Source organism: Mustelus asterias, chromosome 16 (genome assembly GCF_964213995.1).
Source record: "Mustelus asterias chromosome 16, sMusAst1.hap1.1, whole genome shotgun sequence".
NCBI classification, from domain to species: Eukaryota; Metazoa; Chordata; class Chondrichthyes; order Carcharhiniformes; family Triakidae; genus Mustelus; species Mustelus asterias.
The window spans coordinates 64,406,238-64,426,656 of record NC_135816.1 but is presented as its reverse complement, the minus strand read 5'-3'; the positions used below and the strand labels follow the sequence as shown (position 1 = coordinate 64,426,656).

The 20,419-nt window shown below is 42.1% G+C and overlaps 1 gene segment (V, D, J or C); it reads left to right on the top strand.

Moving 5' to 3' along the window:
* Positions 1 to 4,679: 4,679 nt before the first annotated feature.
* On the top strand, positions 4,680 to 19,846 carry LOC144505509 (Ig gamma-2C chain C region-like). The segment is given in 8 exon segments: positions 4,680 to 4,797; positions 4,902 to 5,261; positions 7,349 to 7,666; positions 8,901 to 9,218; positions 13,370 to 13,690; positions 14,782 to 14,913; positions 15,747 to 15,814; positions 17,856 to 19,846. Coding segments are annotated over 8 exon segments (1,638 nt in total).
* The last annotated feature ends 573 nt before the right edge of the window (positions 19,847 to 20,419 follow it).

Here is a 20,419-nt window from a genome sequence, read left to right as displayed (position 1 = left end):
AGTTCTGGCACTGTCTGCGGGAGAAGATTATTTTTAACTTCAGTAGTTTTGCCGAATTGGCGAAACTATTCACTAACCGAAAGGGAAAGATAACCAGTTCCTTGCAATACTGAGCCATTAATAGAATACGAGAGTCAGTGTCTGGATATGTCGTGTAAGGAGTTTTCACATTTTTCAGTGTTAGATATTCCATGTTATTCCAAAGCTTTCAGCTGTGAATTAACTTACTGGGCATCTGTCATAAATAAATTCTGTTGAGTGATTGCAGGAAATTGTTCCAAAAGATATCAGACTAATACTTTTAAACATTTACTTTAAACATATAGATTGCCACAACTGCATTAACAAAGCATAACTTTGTTTATTTACGGAGAACATGATTTATGTTAGACTGGGTGTGATCTAACAACATTGTATAGTTACCTTTAGCAGAATAAAGTGCTTCACAGGAGCAATATAAAATAACATTTGACAATAAGCCACCTAAGGCAATCTTAGGGCACAAGGTAAAATGCTCATCACTGAGATAACATTTAAGAATCATCGAGGAGGAGGAAATAAAGTTGAAGAGGATAGAGGTTGGACAACTAAAAACATAGCTACCTGTGGCGATGGAGTGATTAAAATCAAGAGGCCTGCATTAGATGAACGCAAACACCAAGGAGGGTTGTGGGTCTGGAGGAGATTACAGAGATACTCCTGGGCAAGGCCACGGAGGGATTTGAAAACAAGGATGAGAATTTTAAATTTGAGTTGCTTGACTGGGAAGCAATGTCAGTCAGCAAGTACAGGGGTGATAGGTGAATGGGATTTAGTGTGAGTTAGGTCATGAGCAGTAGAATTTTGGATGATCTCAGGTTTACAGAAGTCAGTTACAATCAGAAATCCTGGCACAATGTGTAGTGGGGAGGTTGTGCTCTCTCCCCAACTTGCACTGGGCCCAGTGGTTGTTATGGTGCCTGTTAACCAGGTCCACACCAACAGTTGGTGCCGATGGTGGAGAGTGCAAGGTTCCCCATGATCTGTGAGTGAGGAAGTGGTTTCTTTGGCAGACTTGTGGGCTAGGGCCAGGAGGATGCAGTCAGAAACATGGTGAAGGAGCCACTGAGAGTGGCCCAATAGGTAACTTGGGAACCAGTACTAACTACTACGGATTGATGAAGACAGAACGGATAGCATGGAATCCCCTGAGTTCAGGATGCCCCAAGACACTGAAGATGCAATTTGTGGTTTGGATAGTAAGCTCACTTGTGTCTCACTTATTTGAGTGAATCAATCAACAGGAGTGCCACGGCTTGGGACACTCCAGCTTGGAGATGAGCTCCCAACATATTGGAAATCTTTTTATATGTTAACCTTTTTTTGAGCACAATAAACAGTCACTGAACTAGGAATTTAGTGTGCTTTTGTTCTGCAATACATCTCGAAAGCTAGTTAAGCCTTATTTTAAGAATCCTTACTTGCACATGTTTAGCTACCTCCTCTTGGTAAATTGCTTGCGTACATTGTCAAAAGCTTTTTTTTTGTCTCTGTTCTCCCTACCCTTCAAAACTGTCCCATCTCCCCTTCCTCATGAAGCCCACTACCAACCACTCACTAATAAGTTTCTAACTTCTAATCTTTATTTCTCCAATATGATGATGAAAGAATGTTTCCTCTTGTGGGAGAGATTAAACATATTTTAAACTTAAGGTGTCTTCCATTTAGGACGGGAATGAGAAGAAAAACATTCTTTCACTGGGTCGTGAGTTCTTAGGTTTGTAATGCCCTCAACTGCAATATCATTACCAAATGCTGTGCTCCTCTTTCCAATCATGCCTTGTTTAAATCACTTCAGTCTAATATCTACCCTGTCTGCACTACCAAATTACCAAGGACATTCTTTGGGATTGTGCACATGACTCATTAAACCTTCTTGTCCATATTGAAGTCCCCTACTTGTCCTTCTCCTATTCCTCATCTAGATGCTTCCTCTCAGTAATATAACCTGCATGTATTGGGATTAACTTCTACATGTATCCTAAGAAACACCACTACCTCCCTTCCACCACATTTAACTCCATAACCACTGCTGCAGCAGTTAGCTTCTTATCTGAAATTGTCAGGGACGTGTCAGACCTTTTTCTAACTTGGCAAGACTTCACTTTTCTTTCCTTCAGTCCTGCACTGAATGTCAGTGTAGACATTTTTCGTGGAGTGAAGTGTGAGCCTGGAACCTTCCAGCTCATTGGTAAGAGTTCAGTAGGTTACCAGTTAAAGTTTTAAGTTTGTGTATTAGTATTACAAGTAGACTTACATTAACATTGCAATGAAGTTACTGTGAAAATCCCCTTGTCGCCACGCTCCAGTGTCTGTTCAGGTACACTGAGGGAGCATTTAGCATGGCCAATGCACGTAACCAGCACGTCTTTCGGACTGTGGGAGGAAACCGGAACACCCGGAGGAAACCCATGCAGACACGTGGAGGACATGCAAACTCCGCACAGTGACTCAAGCTGGGAATCAAACCTGGGTCCTTGATGTTGTGAGACAGCAGTGTTAACCACTGTGCCACCGTGCTGCCCTAGTCAAGGTGTAAAAGTGGGGGGGAAGAGGAAATAAATTCAATACTATCACTAGAGAAAAAGTATGAAGGAAACTAATGGGACTAAAGGCCAATAAGTCCCCAGGACCTGATAGTTTGCATCCTAAGATATTAAAGGATGTAACTACAGAGATAGTGGATGCACTTGTTGTAATCTTGCAAGAATCTTTAAATTCTGGAAAAGTCCCAAGGATTGGAAAGCTGCCAAGGTAACATCCTTATTCACAAAGGGAGGGAAACAAAAACAGGATCTATTAACGTTTGTCTATGGGAAAATGTTAAGAGTCCATTACAAAGGACATCATTTGTGCAGAGCATTTAGAAATACATAATATAACCAAGCAGAGTCAGCATGGACTCATGAAGGAGAAATCATGTCTGACAAAATTATTAGAATTCTTTGAGATGGTAATGAGCAAGAAAGATAAAGTGGAACCAGTAGATGTAATATACCTGGATTTCCAAAAGGTGTTCGCAAAGGTACTGCACAAAAGGCTACTTAATAAGATAAGAACCCATGGTGTTGAGGGTAGTATATTATCATGGATTGAGTATTGCCTAACAAATGGAAGCAGATGGTTAGGATAAGAGGGGTATTTTCAAGATGGTGACCTGTAACTGGTGGAGTGCCACAGGAATCAGTGCTGGGGCCACATTCATTTACAAAATATATTAATGACTTGGATAAGGGAAGTGAATGTATTATTGTGAAGTTTGCAGATGACACAAAAATAGGTGAGAAGGCAAGTGATGAGGATGACACAAAGAATCTGCAGAGGGATATAGACAGGTTAAGTGAGTGGGCAAATACTTGGCAGATGAAATATAATGAAGGAAAATGTGAAATCATGCACTTTGGTAGGAAGAATAAAGGAGCTGAATATTATTTAAATAGAGAGAGGCTGCAGAAAGCTGCAGCACAGAAAGATTTGAGGGTCCTCATGAATAAATCACAAAAAGCTAGCATGCAAGTTCAGCAGGTAATAGGGAAGACAAATGGAATGCTGGCCGTTATTTCAAAAGGAATGGAGCATAAAAACAAGGAAGCTTTGCTAAAACTGCACAAGGCACTAGTTAGACCACACATGTAATACTGTGAACAGTTTTGGTTCCCTTATCTAAGGAAAGATACACTGGCATTGGAGGCAGTTCAGAGGTTGATTCTGGGTACAGAGTGCTTATGTTGCAAGGAGAGGTGAAGTAGGTTGGGCCTGGACTCATTGGAATTTAGAAGAATGAGTGGCGACCCTATTGAGATATCTATGATTCTCAGGAGGTTTGACAAGGTAGATACTGAGAGGTTATTTTCTGCTGTGGGAGAGTCTAGAACCAGAGGGCATAAGCACAGATTAAGGGGTCACCCTGAATGAGGAGGAATTTCTTCTCTTGATGGAGCTTAGAAGGAAAAAGGGGAATCTAACTGAAACTTACAGAATACTGAGAGGCCTAGATAGAGCGGGCATGGAGAGGATGTTTTCACTAGTGGGAGAGACGAGACCTCAAGGACACAACCTCAGAGTGAAGGGACGTTCCTTTAAAACTGAGATGAGGAGGAATTTCTTCAGCCAGAGCGTGATGAATCTGTGGAACTCATTGCCACAGAGGGCTGTGGAGGCCAGGTCATCGAGTGTCTTTAAGACAGAGATAGATAGGTTCTTGATCAATAAGGGGATCAAGGGTTACGGGGAGAAGGCAGGAGAATGGGCATGAGAATCATATCAGCCATGATTGAATGGTGGAGCAGACTCCATGGGCCAAATGGCCTAATTCTGCTCCTACCTCTTATGGTCTCTCAGAGGGTAATGAATCTGTGGAATTCTTTACCGCCGAGGGTTGTAGAGGCTGGGTCATTAAGTATGTTCAAGGCTGAGATGGACAGATATTTAATCAGTAAGGGAATCAAGAGTTATGGGGATACGGTGGGAAAATGGAGTTGAGGATTATCATATCAAATCAGTCATGATCTCATTAAATAGCAGAGCAGACTCGATGGGCTGAATGGTCTACTTCTGCTCCTGTATGGTATGGCCGGAAAGCAGAACCATTCATGCTGATGTAGCAGAAAGGAAATTCAAGAGTCACCCTCTATTGAGCCACAGAACCTCACTTGAATTTCCCAGTCAGGCGGTGTCAGGCTAAGCACTGAACTGGGGTAACCGAGCTGGAAATGCAGGGGATGATCTGCACCTTTCTCCTGCTCACCCTGCAGATGGGTAAGCAACAACCCTACTGCCCCCCACCCCAAAAAAATACTTCTTTCCTCCGCTTGTCCCCCATTTGCGTTCACTTGAATATTTCTGTCTGCCTTTCTTTACAGATGCGGTGTTATCTAACGCTAATTTGAGAATTGAGCAGGCAATTGTGAACAGTCGAGAGGGAGAGACGGTGAGACTGGGATGTATAAGCAGCAGAAAGGAGAATGATAGCCTGATGCGATGGGGTTATGTACCCGCTAACTCTACACAAATCAAATGGCTGGTGTTCTTGAGGCCGGGATCTACACATTTCACTCGAATGGCAGGGATCGAGACCCGTTTCTCCGGAACCAACGAGAGCAACTTAACCTTAAAAATCGACAACTTGAAACAGACGGATTCAACCAGTTATTACTGCCAGAGTGAGGTTAGCAAAGAGACTGACTGGTGCGGCTGTGCAATGATCCTGAAAGTGAAAGCAGGTAAGTGGAGATTCATTAGGGGGAAATAGTGACTGATCTCAAATGTTAACCCCACACCCCGGGGAGGAGTTTCCTCGTGTGCTATCTGTAAGGGTGTGTTAACTCTCTCCAAACAGCCAAGGGGGAATTTGATTGTTGAGCTTATCTATTCACTGTCAGCAGCTCGCAATGTGGCAGCTCCCCCGACTGACTCCAGCAACCTGCAACAGTTAGTTATAAACCGAATCACGGAATAGTTATTGCTCAGCCTTCGATGGTCTAAGAAGCAATTGAAGCAATTCACTCTGGAAGAGTAATCAATTCTACACATCCAATCTTTATTGGATGCTGTATTGGTCCAGATGTGTTCTTGTTATTGTTGTAGCTTGGTCTTTTCAACCAGCGACTTAGTTGTGTTTTATATGGGACATATTAATGGTCTAGATCTTGGTGTGCAGGAGACAATTTCATAGTTTACCCATGATATAAAACCAGAAGTATTGTGAACTGTGAGGAGGACCATGTAGGACTTTAAAAGGACACAGACAAGTCGGTGAAGTGGGCAGATAGGTGGCAGATGAAGTTCAATGCAGAGAAGCGTGAAGTGATGCATGGAAGAACTTGGGGAGACAAAATTAAATAAGGGGTAAAATTCTAAAAGAGGTGCAGGAGAAGAGGGGCCTTTTTTATTCTGCACTTGTGGGACATAGGCTTTGCTGGCTGGCCAGCATTTATTGCCCATCCCTCATTGCCCTTGGAGGGCAGTTGAGAGTCAACCGCATTGCTGTGGCTCTGGAGTCACATGCAGGCCAGACCAGGTAAGGACTGAAGATTTCCTTCCCTAAAGGACATTAGTGAACCAGATAGGTTCTTTCGAGAATTGACAATGGTTTCATGGTCATCAGTAGATTCTTAATGCCAGATTGTTCTTTATTGTATTCAAATTCCACCATCTGACATGGCAGGATTCAAACCCAGGTCCCCAAAACATTAACTGAGTTTCTGGATTAATAGTCTAACGATAATACCACTAGGCCATCGCCTCCCCAAAGACCTGGGTATTTATGTGAATAGATCATTGAAGATGGCAGGACAGATGGAGAGAGCAGTTAATAAAACATATAGTATTCTGGGCTTTATTAATAGGGTCATAAAGTACAAGAGCAAGAAGGTTATGCTGAATTTATACAAAATACTAGTTAGACCTCAGCTGGAATATTGTGTATAGTTCTGTACACCACATTACAGAAAGGAGGTGAACACATTGGAGAGAGTGCAGAAGTGGTTTACAAGAATAGTTCCAGGGATGAAAAACCTCAGTTATGAGGATAGACTGGAGAAGTTGGGACTGTACTCCTTGGAGCGAAGGCTAAGAGGACATTTGATAGAGATGTTAAAAATCATGATAGGGTTGGGCAGAGTAGATATGGAGAAACTGTTCCCATTCATAAAAAGGATCAAGAATGAGAGAGCACAGATTTAAAGAGATTTGCAAAAAGAAGAAATTTGCAAAAGAAGAAAAAAGTTTTTCATATAGCAAATGGTTTGAGTCTGGAATTCACTACCTAGAATTGTGGTGGAGACAGGTTCAATTGAGACATTCAAGAGGGCAGTAGATGATTATTTGAATAGAAGCGATATGCAGGGCACAGGGAAAAGGCAGGGGAATGGCATCAATTCACAATGCCTGTTTGGAGAGCCAGTGCAGACACAAGGGGCCATATGGTCTCCTTCCGTGCCGTAACAATTCTGTCATTTTGTGAGGCAATGGTGTAAAGCTCTTCCAGAGAGCATCCAGGGTTGAGTGTCCTCCTTCTGCACTCGAATTCAATGGCCAAATATAGACATTAATACACAGTCAGGTATTATCATCAAAAGCATCAACATCTGAAGTGTGCATACAAAAGTTACAAGAATTAAATAAAGACACCGATCAACAGAACAAGGACCAAATTAGACTTAATTTTAAAGCTGTGGCTAAAGTAGGGTTAGAAAATGGATTGGCAAAATATAGCAAAGCTACACACACAAAATGATATAAGCTTGCACATTGTTAGTGTTACAATAGCAGGAAATTCAGCTAATTATTCCTTATCTTCTGACCTCAGCCACCATGCCTAGAGCGCCTTCAGTTTATCTCTTACATCCATCTCCTGAGAAGGTGTCCCAGCAAACTGACAGCAAACTTGTTTGTGTGGTGAGCAATTTCTACCCAGAAGCTATCTCTGTGTCTTGGTACATTGCCAGCACCCAGCTATCTTCGGGGATTTCTACTTCGGGCGTACTGATGGAATCTGAAGACAGTTACACCACTATCAGTGAACTGGCAGTATCAACCTTTCAGTGGGTCAGTGGGCTTCGTTACACCTGTGTTGTTTCACATAAAGCCCTGTCTTCTCCCATCAGAAAAGTGATCAGTATTGGTGGTAAGTGAAATAAATAAGTTTATTTGAAATCTCTTACACATTAATTATCAACAGCTACCTTTTAAATTAAAAATGCAGATGTTAATATCAATTAGAGAGCAAGATTCTCTCAGGGGACTCCTCTACTACCTCTACTATCTTATTTTTGCAAAAAATATACTTTAGTAGTAAAATATCTACAAGAATACTACAAACATTTCAAAATGGCCATCACACAAAGTGCAATAATATTCGTGTTCTCTACATACATCATGTTGCACTCTGAGGTACTTCAATACAGTCAAAGAAACATTTATTTATTGTGTCACAAGTAGGCTTACATTAACACTTCAGTGAAGTTACTGTGAAAATCCCCTAGCCGCCACACTTCAACACTTGCTTAGGTACACTGAGGAAGAATTTAGCATAGACAATGCACCTAACCAGTACGTCTTTCAGACTGTGGGAGGGGACCCATGTAGACACAGGGAGAACATGCAGACAGTGACCCAAGCCCGGAATCGAACCCGGGTCCCTGGCACAGTGAGGCAGCAGTGCTAACAACTGAACCACCATGCCGCTCCCCAATAAAGAATGATGGGTTTATATGACAATCGACAATGGCTTCATGGTCATCAGTAGAGGCAGCAGTGCTAACCACTGTGCCACCTGAACCAAATAACCTATCTGTCTGCACAGGAATAAAGCACAAGGTCACATATACAAATTAAGGACAACATAAAAAAGGGGTTGCAGGAAGAGCTATCTTCTTGAAGAGTGGCAGCATGTGGAATACATTACTGGTATGTGGTGGAACAAGAAATGTGCATGGATTTTAAGAAAGAACAGGACAGTTCCTTGTCAACATATGGGATTCAGGGTTGTTAAAAATGCACCATAGGAACACTAAATTGGAAGGATAGATGGACCCAAGACCTTCCCTTGCTTGGATCTGTTATTATGTTACTATGGCATAGAAACCATCCAGGAAATATTGTTTTAGTATTTATACCAATATTTAGTATTTGAATAATTATTCAAACAAATAAGATTTATTTTCTTAAGATTTCACCAGAAATTATTCTCATTGCTGTTTGTGGAATTTCACTGTGTGCAAATCAAACCCCATATTCACCAACAAATGCCTTCACTGCTTCTGAAGTGCTTTGGGATGTTCTGAAGCTGTGGTATGGAAATACAAGTTCTGAGTTCTGTAAAATATTACTCTGAACATTAACCGTCTCTATTCATTTAGATCCGATTCCACCATCTATCTATGTTTTGCCACCAACCTCCGAAGAGATTGTTGTGGAGAAGACAGCAACAATTGTGTGCCTGGCTGTTGGATTTTATCCTGAACGCATTTTCTTTAGGTGGCTGGTTGATAACCAGGTTAAAGAAGCTTCCAGTTCGCAAACCTTTCCTCCAGTTCTAAATGCAAACGGGAGCTATACTTCCAGAAGTGAGTTAACAGTTGTTGCGGACAAGTGGGAGTCTGGCTCCGTGTTCACCTGTGAAATTCAACATGTTTCGCTCTCCTTTCCTGTGAGGCATAGTTTGAGGAAAAGAAATGGTAAGGACATTGCAATCTGATTGACTTTAACTATTTACTCCATATATCCTAATTAACATTAAATGTCCTTAAACTACACACAGCCTCTTCCACAGTTTCTTCCAAAATTTCAATTCCTCTTTCCTACCAAACCCTTCAAAATGCTTTCATTTTTAAAAGGTCCGAGTCCACTTAGACATGGCATCCTCCTTTCCCTATGGGACAATTGCTACTGACGCTTTCTCATCAAATCACTGAGCAGTTTCTCAAGACACAGCCACGGAGATGCCATTTTTTTGCCACCATGACTTGAAGCAGATAAGGAGCAGTCATTTAGTAAGCTGACTAGACTCAGTGGATGAATGAACAGTATTTCCATGTCCATTATCCCATCTATTTATCCTGTTGTCTTAAGAAAATAAAGGTAGTTTTAAGGGATTGATATTTGTATTAGTAAATATTAGAAATAAGGTATAGTTTTAAGTGGGTTTAAGTTAGTGTTTCTGTGTAAAGAACAGTAAATCTATAGTTAGATTCCTGCTGGACAATGGTGTTTGTAGATGTGGGGGTTTTGGTTTCAATTCAGACTGCTTCTATTGTGCTTAGACAGATTATGGCATGAAAAATAAACAAGGTTGTTACTTAGCAACCAGGGGCCCTTTTAAGTTAGAAAGGTTTTTGGGTTTAGTTTTAGTTGGATATATTGCAGTTGGAAATAGGTAGTGAAGGAGAAGGCAGCTCTCACAGTGCTGCTAGCAACAGTTGGTTTAGAAGGTTAGAGAGGGAATATCTCTCTGAGCTTTGCCAGAAGAAGGCCATACCATGGAGTAATAATTCAGAAAACAAGTGCAAAGAGCTAAAGTTCAGTTAGTTAAGGAACCTCAAGAGATGAAGAGAAGTTTCCAAGAAGCCTGAGGTTAAAGGTATTAGAATAGAGAAGTGTTCAGTAAAGACAGACAGAGCAGAGAAGTGTGGTGAGATGCCAAAAGGATAACTGAAGTGATTTTCAGGTTTGTGAAACATTATTACAGTTTGGGAGACATTATTAGAAATAATCATGAAAATTAGTGGCTGGATCTCAGAGTTTGTGTAAGACATGTCTTCTGTTGTATTGCACAATACTCCAGAGATCAAAGGCTCAAGCACTAAGTTGCTACTTGTATTTTTCAGTTTCCATCTAAGCATGCCTCAGAGGAAGCTTAATGATCCAATTCCATGATTAGATATTGGTCAGCAAGTGCATCTCAAGCATGAGTGCTGGGTGCTTGGCAGTCATCTTGCATTGCAATGCTGCACTTTCGTCTTGGTGTTGTCCAGTTAATTTAGCTCATTTGCCATCACCGCTACAATGGCTGATTTCTCATTTCTGGTATCACAGGATGTGGTTTGTGCCGGTTGTAGAGGCATATTTAAGCCAGGACTGATGGTATAGCACCCAGTTCTGATCCAGGACCATGGACTGGAATTGATGCAATAAAGGTTATTTCGATGAGTTGTTATGGCACACTTATTTAATGGCGCGGGAGATGTCATATCTACACGAATACAAGATTTTACATCTTCATTCGTGTCATTATCTGCATTGTGGATATGGCTTGAAGACGGTCAATTTGGCAGCATGATGCATCATTCATGATCAATGGCATCATGAGAAGCAAGTTTGCAGATGACAGCAAGGTTGGTAGGGTGTTAATAATGAAGAAGTAGGTCATAGGTGACAGGGAGATATAGATAGGTTGGTCAGATGGGCAGAGCAGTGGCAGATGGTATTTATCCCTGATAAGTCCCAAAGTGACACACTTTGGAAGAAGCAACAAGACAAGCGTGTAGTTAATGAATGACAGGACACTAGGAAGCTCAGAGGCACAGATGGATCTTGGGGTACTTAGTCACAGATCCTTGAAGGCAGGAGAGCAGGTGAATTGCATGGTTAAGAAGGCATATGGGACACATGCTTTTATCAGTCGTGGCATAGAGTATAAGAACAAGGAGGTAAAATTGGAGCTGTACAGTACATTGGTTAGGCCAGAGCTGGAGTACTGTGTGCAGTTCTGGTCACCTCACTCTAGGAAGAATGTGATAGCATTGGGGGGGGTACAGAGGAGGTTCACCAGGACGTTGCCTGGGATGGAGCATTTGAACTATAAGGAGATACTGGATAGAATTGGGTTGATTTCTCTAGAGCAAAGAAGGCTGAGGGTGCATAAAATTATGAAGGGTATGGGTGGGGTGAATATGGAGCAGCTGTTCCCCTTGGTTGAGGGGTCAATCTCGAGGGGGCATAGCTTTAGGGTAAGGGATTGGACATTCAGAGGGGATCTGAGAATTTATTTTCACTCAGAGGGTGGTGGAAGTCTGGAACGCACTGCCTGGAGAAGTAGTGGGGGCCTGAAACCTTATAACCTTCAAAACGTATTCGGATGAGCACTTGAAACATCATAACATTCAAGGATGTGGAACAAGTGTTGGAAAATGGGATTAGTGCAGCTTTAGTGGTAGTTATTGTCGGTGCAGACTCAATGGGCCGAAGATTCTTTTCTGTGCTGTATGACTCTATGACTGTCAGGAAGGTAGGATGCAAGGTGTTTGAAACCATGTTTATGATGAAGAGGGTTAGCTGCAGTTTCAATGTGATTGAATCAAACTCAATGATTTTGTTTTCCGACCTTGTGAAGAATGGGTAGACTGTGGCATCAAGGCACAAGGATCTTTATGTGGAGGTATTTCACCAGAGACAGTCTCTGAGAATCATAGATTCCTTATAGTGCAGAAGGAGGCTATTCAGCCCATCGAGTCGGCATCGAGTCTCCGAAAAAACAACTTACCCAGGCCCACAACTCTACCCTATCCCTGTAACCTTACATATTTACCATGGATAATCCAGTTAACCTACACATCTTTGGACACTAAGGGGCAGTGTGGCATGGTCAATGCACCTAACCTGCACATTTTTGGACTGTGGGAGAAAACCTACACAGACATGGGGAGAAACAGACAGACAAGCACCCAAGGTCAGAATTGAACCTGTGTCCTTGGTACTGAGAGGCAGCAGTGCTAACCACTGTGCCAGCACGTCACCACTGTGATAGCAGTTGTTATTTTGGAGGACCGTATCAAAATCTATTCTGAACAAATACCTATCAAGAAGCCCCTCCTGCACTGAAGCAGCCCTGGATGCGTGTCCTTGTATTGTCGACTCATCTTCATCTCTTTAAGAATGGCTTGAATGTGCACGGGCTTCCTCTTCCTCCTCCTCAGAGGTTGGAGCTCTGCCCATGGCTTCGTTGTCATCTCGTTGAAGGCTCCTCCGCTGTGCGAATGTTGTGCAATATGCAGCACACAATAACTATTCTTGAAACCCTTGCTGGAGAATATTGGAGAGCTCCCCCTAATTAATAGAAGCATGGGAACCTCATCTTTCAAATCTCAATGGCCTGCTTGATGATGTTCTTGGCTGCTGGTGTAATTTTGCTCTGCCGCCAATTATGGGTTCCTAAAGGGGGTGTTATCTATGTTCTTAGGGAGTAACTCTTGTCCCTTAAGGAGTCATTCCCAGACCTGGATAGGTCGCTAAAATAGATTGGGGAGTTATGAATTCCTTAGTGTGAAGGAGTCATGGTAGTTGCCTGGGAAACTTGCACACATTCATTGTGGTCACAAACCATCTGCACATTGATCGAGTGGAACAACTTACGATTCACGAAGGTGAGTTGGGCCTTTATGGAAAACATGAATGGAGTCAATGATGCCCTGCACCCACGGGAAACCGTCAATTCTGGCAAAGGCTGTGGCTCAAAATCCATGGCCAAGCCAATGTGTTCTCCCACATGAGCCTTTCCATCCACAATCACATACTGTTATTCTCATCTACAAGAGCCTCTGCCTCATAACAAAAACCTCAGCCATTGTGTGTTTTACCTGCTGTTAGAGTCACCAGGTTGTAACTGCAATGCACCCCAATATTAACTGTTCACCACGTCCTGGCTCTAGAGTTCTGAATGTCTAATTGATTCCGCTTTATTGCAAAATTATTGATTCTATGTGACCAGAATACTCACTGCCCTCTGCCTTCACTTAACATGTTTTAAATGCATTTGATCTGATCTTTGTGATAAAGCTGTAACTGTGGCTTTAATCTCTTACCTAATGATGTGTTCCTGTCTCTGCTGTAGATGGTTTTATTCAGGAGCCTGTCATCCAACTGATCTCTCCCCTTCTTGACGCAGCCTCTGCAAGGCTAACTGTTGTAATGAGTTGTTTGGTGTCAGACTTTTACCCTGCTGCTATCTCTGTGACTTGGAGAGATGAGAATGGCCCAGTGGATACAGGGGTGATGCAGTTTGCAGTGGCTTTGGGCAGTAACAGCACCTACCGGACTGTGAGCCAGCTCACCGTGCCAACAGCAGAGTGGGAGAGTAATTGCACTTACTGGTGTGAGGTGAAACATGTGTCTCTGGGACAGCCGATACGGAGAGCAGTCAGTAAGGATCTGGGTAAGGTCTACATTTGTGTACTTGTGTGTGGACAAGTATCTGAGTGGGAGGTTGAGTTGCCTGTGTGTGAGTGGTGAGGTTTGCAATGTGAGTGTCAGGATGTTTGAGTTGATGGGGGTCTGCAAGTGTGGTCGGTGTGCATGTAATTGGGGCAGGGGTGGTTTTGTGGATGATGTATGAAAAGGGATGGGAGAGTTAACAGTTAATTGGTAACCTGGGCCCCATGAAAATAGCTCTGGGACCATTTGTACTTTCTGTAGAAGTCTGTGGTTTGAGGAAAGGAACTTCCAAAGCTGCAGAGGGGGAAGCAGCTGCTAATCAAGTGTGTACATAACTGTTAGTTTCATGCACACATTGGTTTACACAGTAAGAAGTTTAACAACACCAGGTTAAAGTCCAACAGGTTTATTTGGTAGCAAAAGCCACACAAGCTTTCGGAGCTCTAAGCCCCTTCTTCAGGTGAGTGGGAATTCTGTTCACAAGGGGCTTAGAGCTCCGAAAGCTTGTGTGGCTTTTGCTACCAAATAAACCTGTTGGACTTTAACCTGGTATTGTTAAACTTCTTACTGTGTTTACCCCAGTCCAACGCCGGCATCTCCACATCATCACATTGGTTTACACATGGTGTGAGTATTAAATTGTAAAGATCAGTTTAGGAGATTGTGTGGTGCAGTGCTGGTGTCCCTATCTCTCAGCATAAAGCTTTGGGTTCAGGTCCCTCTTCAGGGCTTGATGGCCATGGAAGGTATGTCAAATATGGTCAAACAGGTTGACTATCAGCCTGTAGGTCCTGCCAATGCACCTGATGGTGGGTGGTAAGAGCGGCACAGGTCAGATTCCTGCTCAGCCATACCAGAGAAGGCAATGGCAAACCATTGCAGTACATTGTCAAGCATAACAACCAATCCAATGGAAGTCAATGGTTACCAATTTCCTCTTAGGCTATGGTAACTGGAGAATTAAAGCCAGTTTGATATATTCCTCTACCTAAAAGCCTCACCACCTATTCTTCAATCAGGAAATTATTTAATTCCTACCACAACGCTGCCCTGTTTGAAAATAGATCTATTATCTCCTTTTCTTAAAAGCAGTGAAGTCCAATGGAAACCTGGGAATGATGGCTCCGCTGTGGAGTTTTGCTGTCGTGGGAGGCTTACTTTTAATTATTGCAGCTGTTATTCTCATTTACAAGAAAACCACATCTTCCTCCCACGGCGAGACAGGTGAGATTGTTCATTATTGCCCTATATGCACAATTGAAACATTGGCACAATTTAACACAAATGTTGTACCACACTTCCTGTAAGGACTCCATCCCATTCTCCCAATTTCTCCACCTCTGTTGCATCTGATACAATGATGCTCCTTCTGAAATGGACATGTCTTCATTTTTCCTGAATTGAGGGGTCTCTCCCCCCACTCCACAACCTCCCCCCCCACCCCCCCACCCTCCCCCCAAACCCCCCTATGGTTGACAACGCATTAAACCGTGCCTGACCCATCTCCCACACCTCTGCCCTCACCCCTTCACCTCCCTCCCAGAATCATGACAGGGTCCCCCTTGTCCACACTTTTCACCCCACCAGCCTCGGCATTCAAAGGATCATCTTTTGCCATTTCCACCAATTCCAGTGTGATAGCACCACTTCACGTGCCTTCCCCTCATCCCCCAGTGTCAACATTCCGCAGGGATTGCTCCCTCTGTGACATCCTGGTCCACTCTTCCATCACTCCCAACATCTCATCCTCTTCCTACCCCACCTTCCCTTTACCTCCTCACCATCCAAGGTCCCAAATATCCCTTTCATGGGAAGTTCAAGTTAAAATATTTCAGTCAAATACGACATCAAGGTTACACGCTGTCTAGTTCAGTCTCATAGCTACCAAGGAGAGGGACAAAATTAGTGGCCTCCTTTTGTAATATTCCATGATTCCACTAAACCATTGTTTGAAACCTAACTGTGAAAAGAAAGTTATATCAATACACATTTGTAAATTATTGTAACAACATTTAGCGAATGACAGTTTCTTCCTATGTTTCCATTTCTTAACGCAGCTGACTTCAGGGGGACGTTAAGCCTCGGCACCAGACAGGAATCCATCTACCAAAATGTCCATTACAAGGTACTTGGACCATAGTCGTCTGTTTGAATCATGGGGGAGGTGTGTCTGTATCATACGTTTCAGGGAAATCTCTTTGAAGTCTAAGACATGATCGTTAAAGTCACGGTGATTGCACCCTTGCACAGATCTAGTGAACTCTTGTCAGTAGATGCATTTCATTTAGATATCAAGACATAATTCAACCTGACTTAATATCTGATCAATTTTTAACCAGAAAATTCACACTTTGTTGTATTAACTCAATCTACTGGATAATTCAGACTTTTGTTCAAACACCAGCAATGAATTTTTAACAGATGGCAGAAGTAATTTGAATGGTTTCTGTTCTGGTAAATACACAGCCTGTTCATCTTAGCAGTTAAGCTTTTGTGAATGCTGCTGTTCTGTTATTCCAGTGTGATTCTGAATGTAATTTTCATGTTTGATTAAACTAAAAGACAGAGCAATATTATATTGCTGTGTTCTTCTAGCCTTTGAATACCTCTGGACTGAGATACAGAGTGATACCTATCTTCTGACTCTCAGACAGCAGCCTCCAATGAAAGACCAATCTTCACACAGCAGATCTCCAGAGAGAGACCTTTCTTCACATAGTATATCTCCAGAGAGAGGATGTCGGGGGTGGGTTGGGGGGGGGGGGGGGGGGGGGATACTTCTTGCCTTTTGCAGACCTCTGGAGAAATATCTATTTTCTACCAGGTCTCAGACTTCAATTTCCAGACAGAGGGAGAAAGAGCTGATGCTCCTTTTCAAATTCAAACAGCAGCTGCCTGCTTGTCTCTCTGTAAGCCTAGCTCCACCCGTTTACATGACTTTCATCTTCTCAAGCACCCTAATTAAACTCTGCACTGAAACCCAGGGGACAACCCAAAATAAAAGAAAACTGCATTAATTCAGATTAAAATGAATACCCCAATAACTAGGAGCAATTATTCTTCAGCATGCAGGCTGCCGGTTGTAGACAAATTGGCACTGTTTAGGCAGAGTTGAATCTTAACATTTCCTTCACAAGAAACATGACACAAATACATTTCTTAAAGGTACAGTATTGTCACATGTTAACTTCAGTCCACTTCTTTCTAAGCTTTAGTCCTTAAAATAATTTTGTTTTGTTATAGCAGCATTGGTGGTTCAGTGATAGAATTCCCATCTGCCATGCGATTCCCAGCCAGTGCAAGACCAGTCTTTGATTCCTCTCACTGTTCCAGGGTGACACAGTGGTTAGCATTGCTGCCTCACAGCACCAGGATCCCGTGTTCAATTCCAGCCTTGGGTGACTGTCTGTGTGGAATTTGCACTTTCTCCCCATATCTATGTGGGTTTCCTCTGGGTGCTCCAGTTTCCTCCCACAGTCCAAAGATGTGCAGGTTAGGTCGATTGGCCACACTAAATTGCCCTTTAGTGTCCCAAGATGGATAGGTTAGGGGGATTAGCAGGGTAAATAGGTGGGGTTACGGGGATAGGGCCTGGATCGGATGCTCTGTCAGAGAGTCAGTGCAGACTCAATGGGCCAAATGGCTGCCTTCTGCAGTGTAGGGATTCTATAATTCTATGGTTAAAGGTTGCATCAGATATAATATGACATTATTATGCTTTCCAACAGTTGTGAAATGAAGAGTGAGATGATGGATGAATGTAAAAGAGAAGACAGCTTCATGTTTTGGGTGTCAGCTCCCCTAGATCTCAGACCCTGTAGGGATTTTCCAGCCCTTCCCACCGGCAGGATCTTCTGGCCTGCCAAAGGTGAACCCCCAAGTGCCATGGGTTCCCTGGTGGTAGGACAGGCGACGCACTCGAAGTACCATAGACATGGGGGGGGGGGTTTGCCGGAAAATCCCACCGGCAGCCAATGCTGAGTTGCCTCCGCTGCCAGAAAACACACCGCGGTAAGATCAGAAAATCCCAACCTCTTTACAAATGCCAATCCACCGTGTTTCCAGCGGTTTTGTGTTTATTTTTGAATTGTATTGTGAAATTTTGAAATCGCAATGTTAATTATTGTTTTCTAGGTTTACTTCTAAAGATCTTTCTTTTATTTCAGTCAAATACACTTAAGGGATCAGCAAGGGTTGGTGACTTTGCCGGGAACTATGTTTTGGATACAAGCTGCATTTAACTGCACAATTCAATGGGAAGAATAGAAATATTTGATGATTTCTTATGACCTGTATTTCTCTGTCGTTTTGGAACATAAATGCATAGGAAAGGGTGGACCATTTAGCTTCTGAGCTATTCAATGACAGATTGGCTCAACTGAGATCTAACTCCACATATCCATCTTTGTCCCGAACTTTGTGAAATAGATACACAGGCATTGATTGGCTAGCTCACCCTCTGCTTAGATGTTTTTGGATTTCTTTTAATCTTTTAACATAATTAAAGATAATCAGCGAATAGCTCGTTTCTAAACTGTAAAATTACATGTAATTGTGTGGATTCCTTGTACTCTCCTTCCATCCAGGACTCTCATCATATTTACTCGAGGCCGTTTGCCTTGTTTCCCGAATCCCTTGTTTATTTCAAATTTTCATTGACTGCTTCTGCACAATCATCATTCAGCAAAGAGGTGGTTAGTGCATTGCTGAAAACTACAGGGGGTGGCAAATTGAAACAGTTCCTATTACCAGGATTTGATTTTAGCAGATAAGAGGATTCATCAGGGGCTATGGATCTTTATTTACAACGACAAGCCAGGCCTGAGAACTGACTGGGATAAGCTGGTGTTGTACAGCCTCTCTGTTAGAAACAGTCAGATCCTGGAGTCTATTAAGCACAATACAGCCTGTGTTTGAAGGATATAGTATATTGCCCACTGCTTGCAAGGTTTACAATAAAGCTTTTTTTTTTACATGGAACAATGAATATTGATCTAGTATTTAATTTCTTCATTGCACAGAAGCGATTAAGTATAGGGGACTGAAGCTAATACTTGAGCTACATCCAGTTGTCAGTTCACTTTGAGTGATTGTTTTGGAGATGGATGATGCATTCAAAAAAAGTGTTTTTTTAAATAATTATGATTTAATCCCACTGATGGTGAATAATGCCACTCCTGTTTCAGTGAGAAACACTAATTCATACATTACAGACACATCCCTTCCAGTCCTTCAGCCTATTCCAACCCATGAATGGTTAAAATCAGTAGACAGTTAATGAAACTCTGAGTGCAGGTCATTTTACCTGAGATGGTGTTTCCAGCAGGGAAACAGGATCTGCAGTCATGGCTCATAGTAAATAATTCTACCCCCGAACTGAGAGCTTATACTGATTAGGAAACACATAAGAGATTGAGGCTCTCTTTCCCTTGATAAAAGTTGGGTGACTGACGGTTTTTTAAGATTATGAAAGTATTTTGATAAGGTAAATGTAGGTATGCTTTCACTTATTGGACATAAAATATTATGTCCAATAAAGAATTTAGGAGAAATCTCTACCCAGAGACTGGTTAGAATGCAAAATTCACTACCACAGGTGAGAGAAATATGCATTTAAGGTGGAATTAGATGAACACATGAGAAAGAAAGGTAAGGAGAATGTTAATGGGGTCAGATGAAGTAAAATGAGTGCACTTGTGTAGAGTATAAACACCATCATAGACCTGTTAAACTCAGCATAGCTGTGGGTGTGTGGAAGGAAAGTTTCAATAGAATGTGACGGGAAACGTAAACAATGTTGGATCATCAAATCTAGAGAATGGATCTATGATTAAAGAAAGTAGAACTTTAATTATTAATCTTGTCTAATAGTTTAAGAAAAAATGAGAATTAGTGCTTAAATCCAAATTTAATAAACTAGAAAATTAACAATCAAATCAAAAAATTTAGATAGGCAACTTAGTTTTGTAATTATCATACTCAACTTGAATATTAATTTAAACACTGAATTGCTATTTTGGGCTTCATTCTTGTAGTTAGTCAACTAAATATGACTCTCTTGCATATCACATCACTTATAGTTTTATCTGTATAGTTGCTGTCCTGCAACATCCCATATTTTTGTATCTGAATTGTTTAAATAAAATGGAATTTCTCAATAGGTGTGGACTTGATTTTGAAATGTCACAACTGAATTAAAAACATGAAGCAATTCCCGAAACTGTGAGCAACTCAGATTGAAATCGCACAAGTAAAACCCAGCTATCCTCAGAACACTTCGCTCTAACTAGTGTTTTGCACGACTGACATTAGAATGATCCCATTTTTTAAATTTCGTTTATGGGATGCAGGTATTACCCTTGGTGAGCTGCCTTCTTGAATCACAATGTGGAGATGCCAGCGTTGGACTGGGGTAAACACAGTAAGAAGTCTCACAACACCAGGTCAAAGTCCAACAGGTTTATTTGGTAGCACAAGCCACTAGCTTTAAAGCTAGTGGCTTGTGCTACCAAATAAACCTGTTGGACTTTAACCTGGTGTTGTGAGACTTCTTTCTTGAATCACAGCAGTTGATACACTCTCAGTGCTGTTAGGGAGGGAGTTCCAGGACTTTGACCCAGTGACAGTGAAAGGAACAGTGATATATTTCCAAGTCAGGATGGTGAATGGCTTGGAGGGCAACTTCCAGATGGTGGTGTCCCCATGTGTTTGTTGCCCTTTTGCTTCTAGA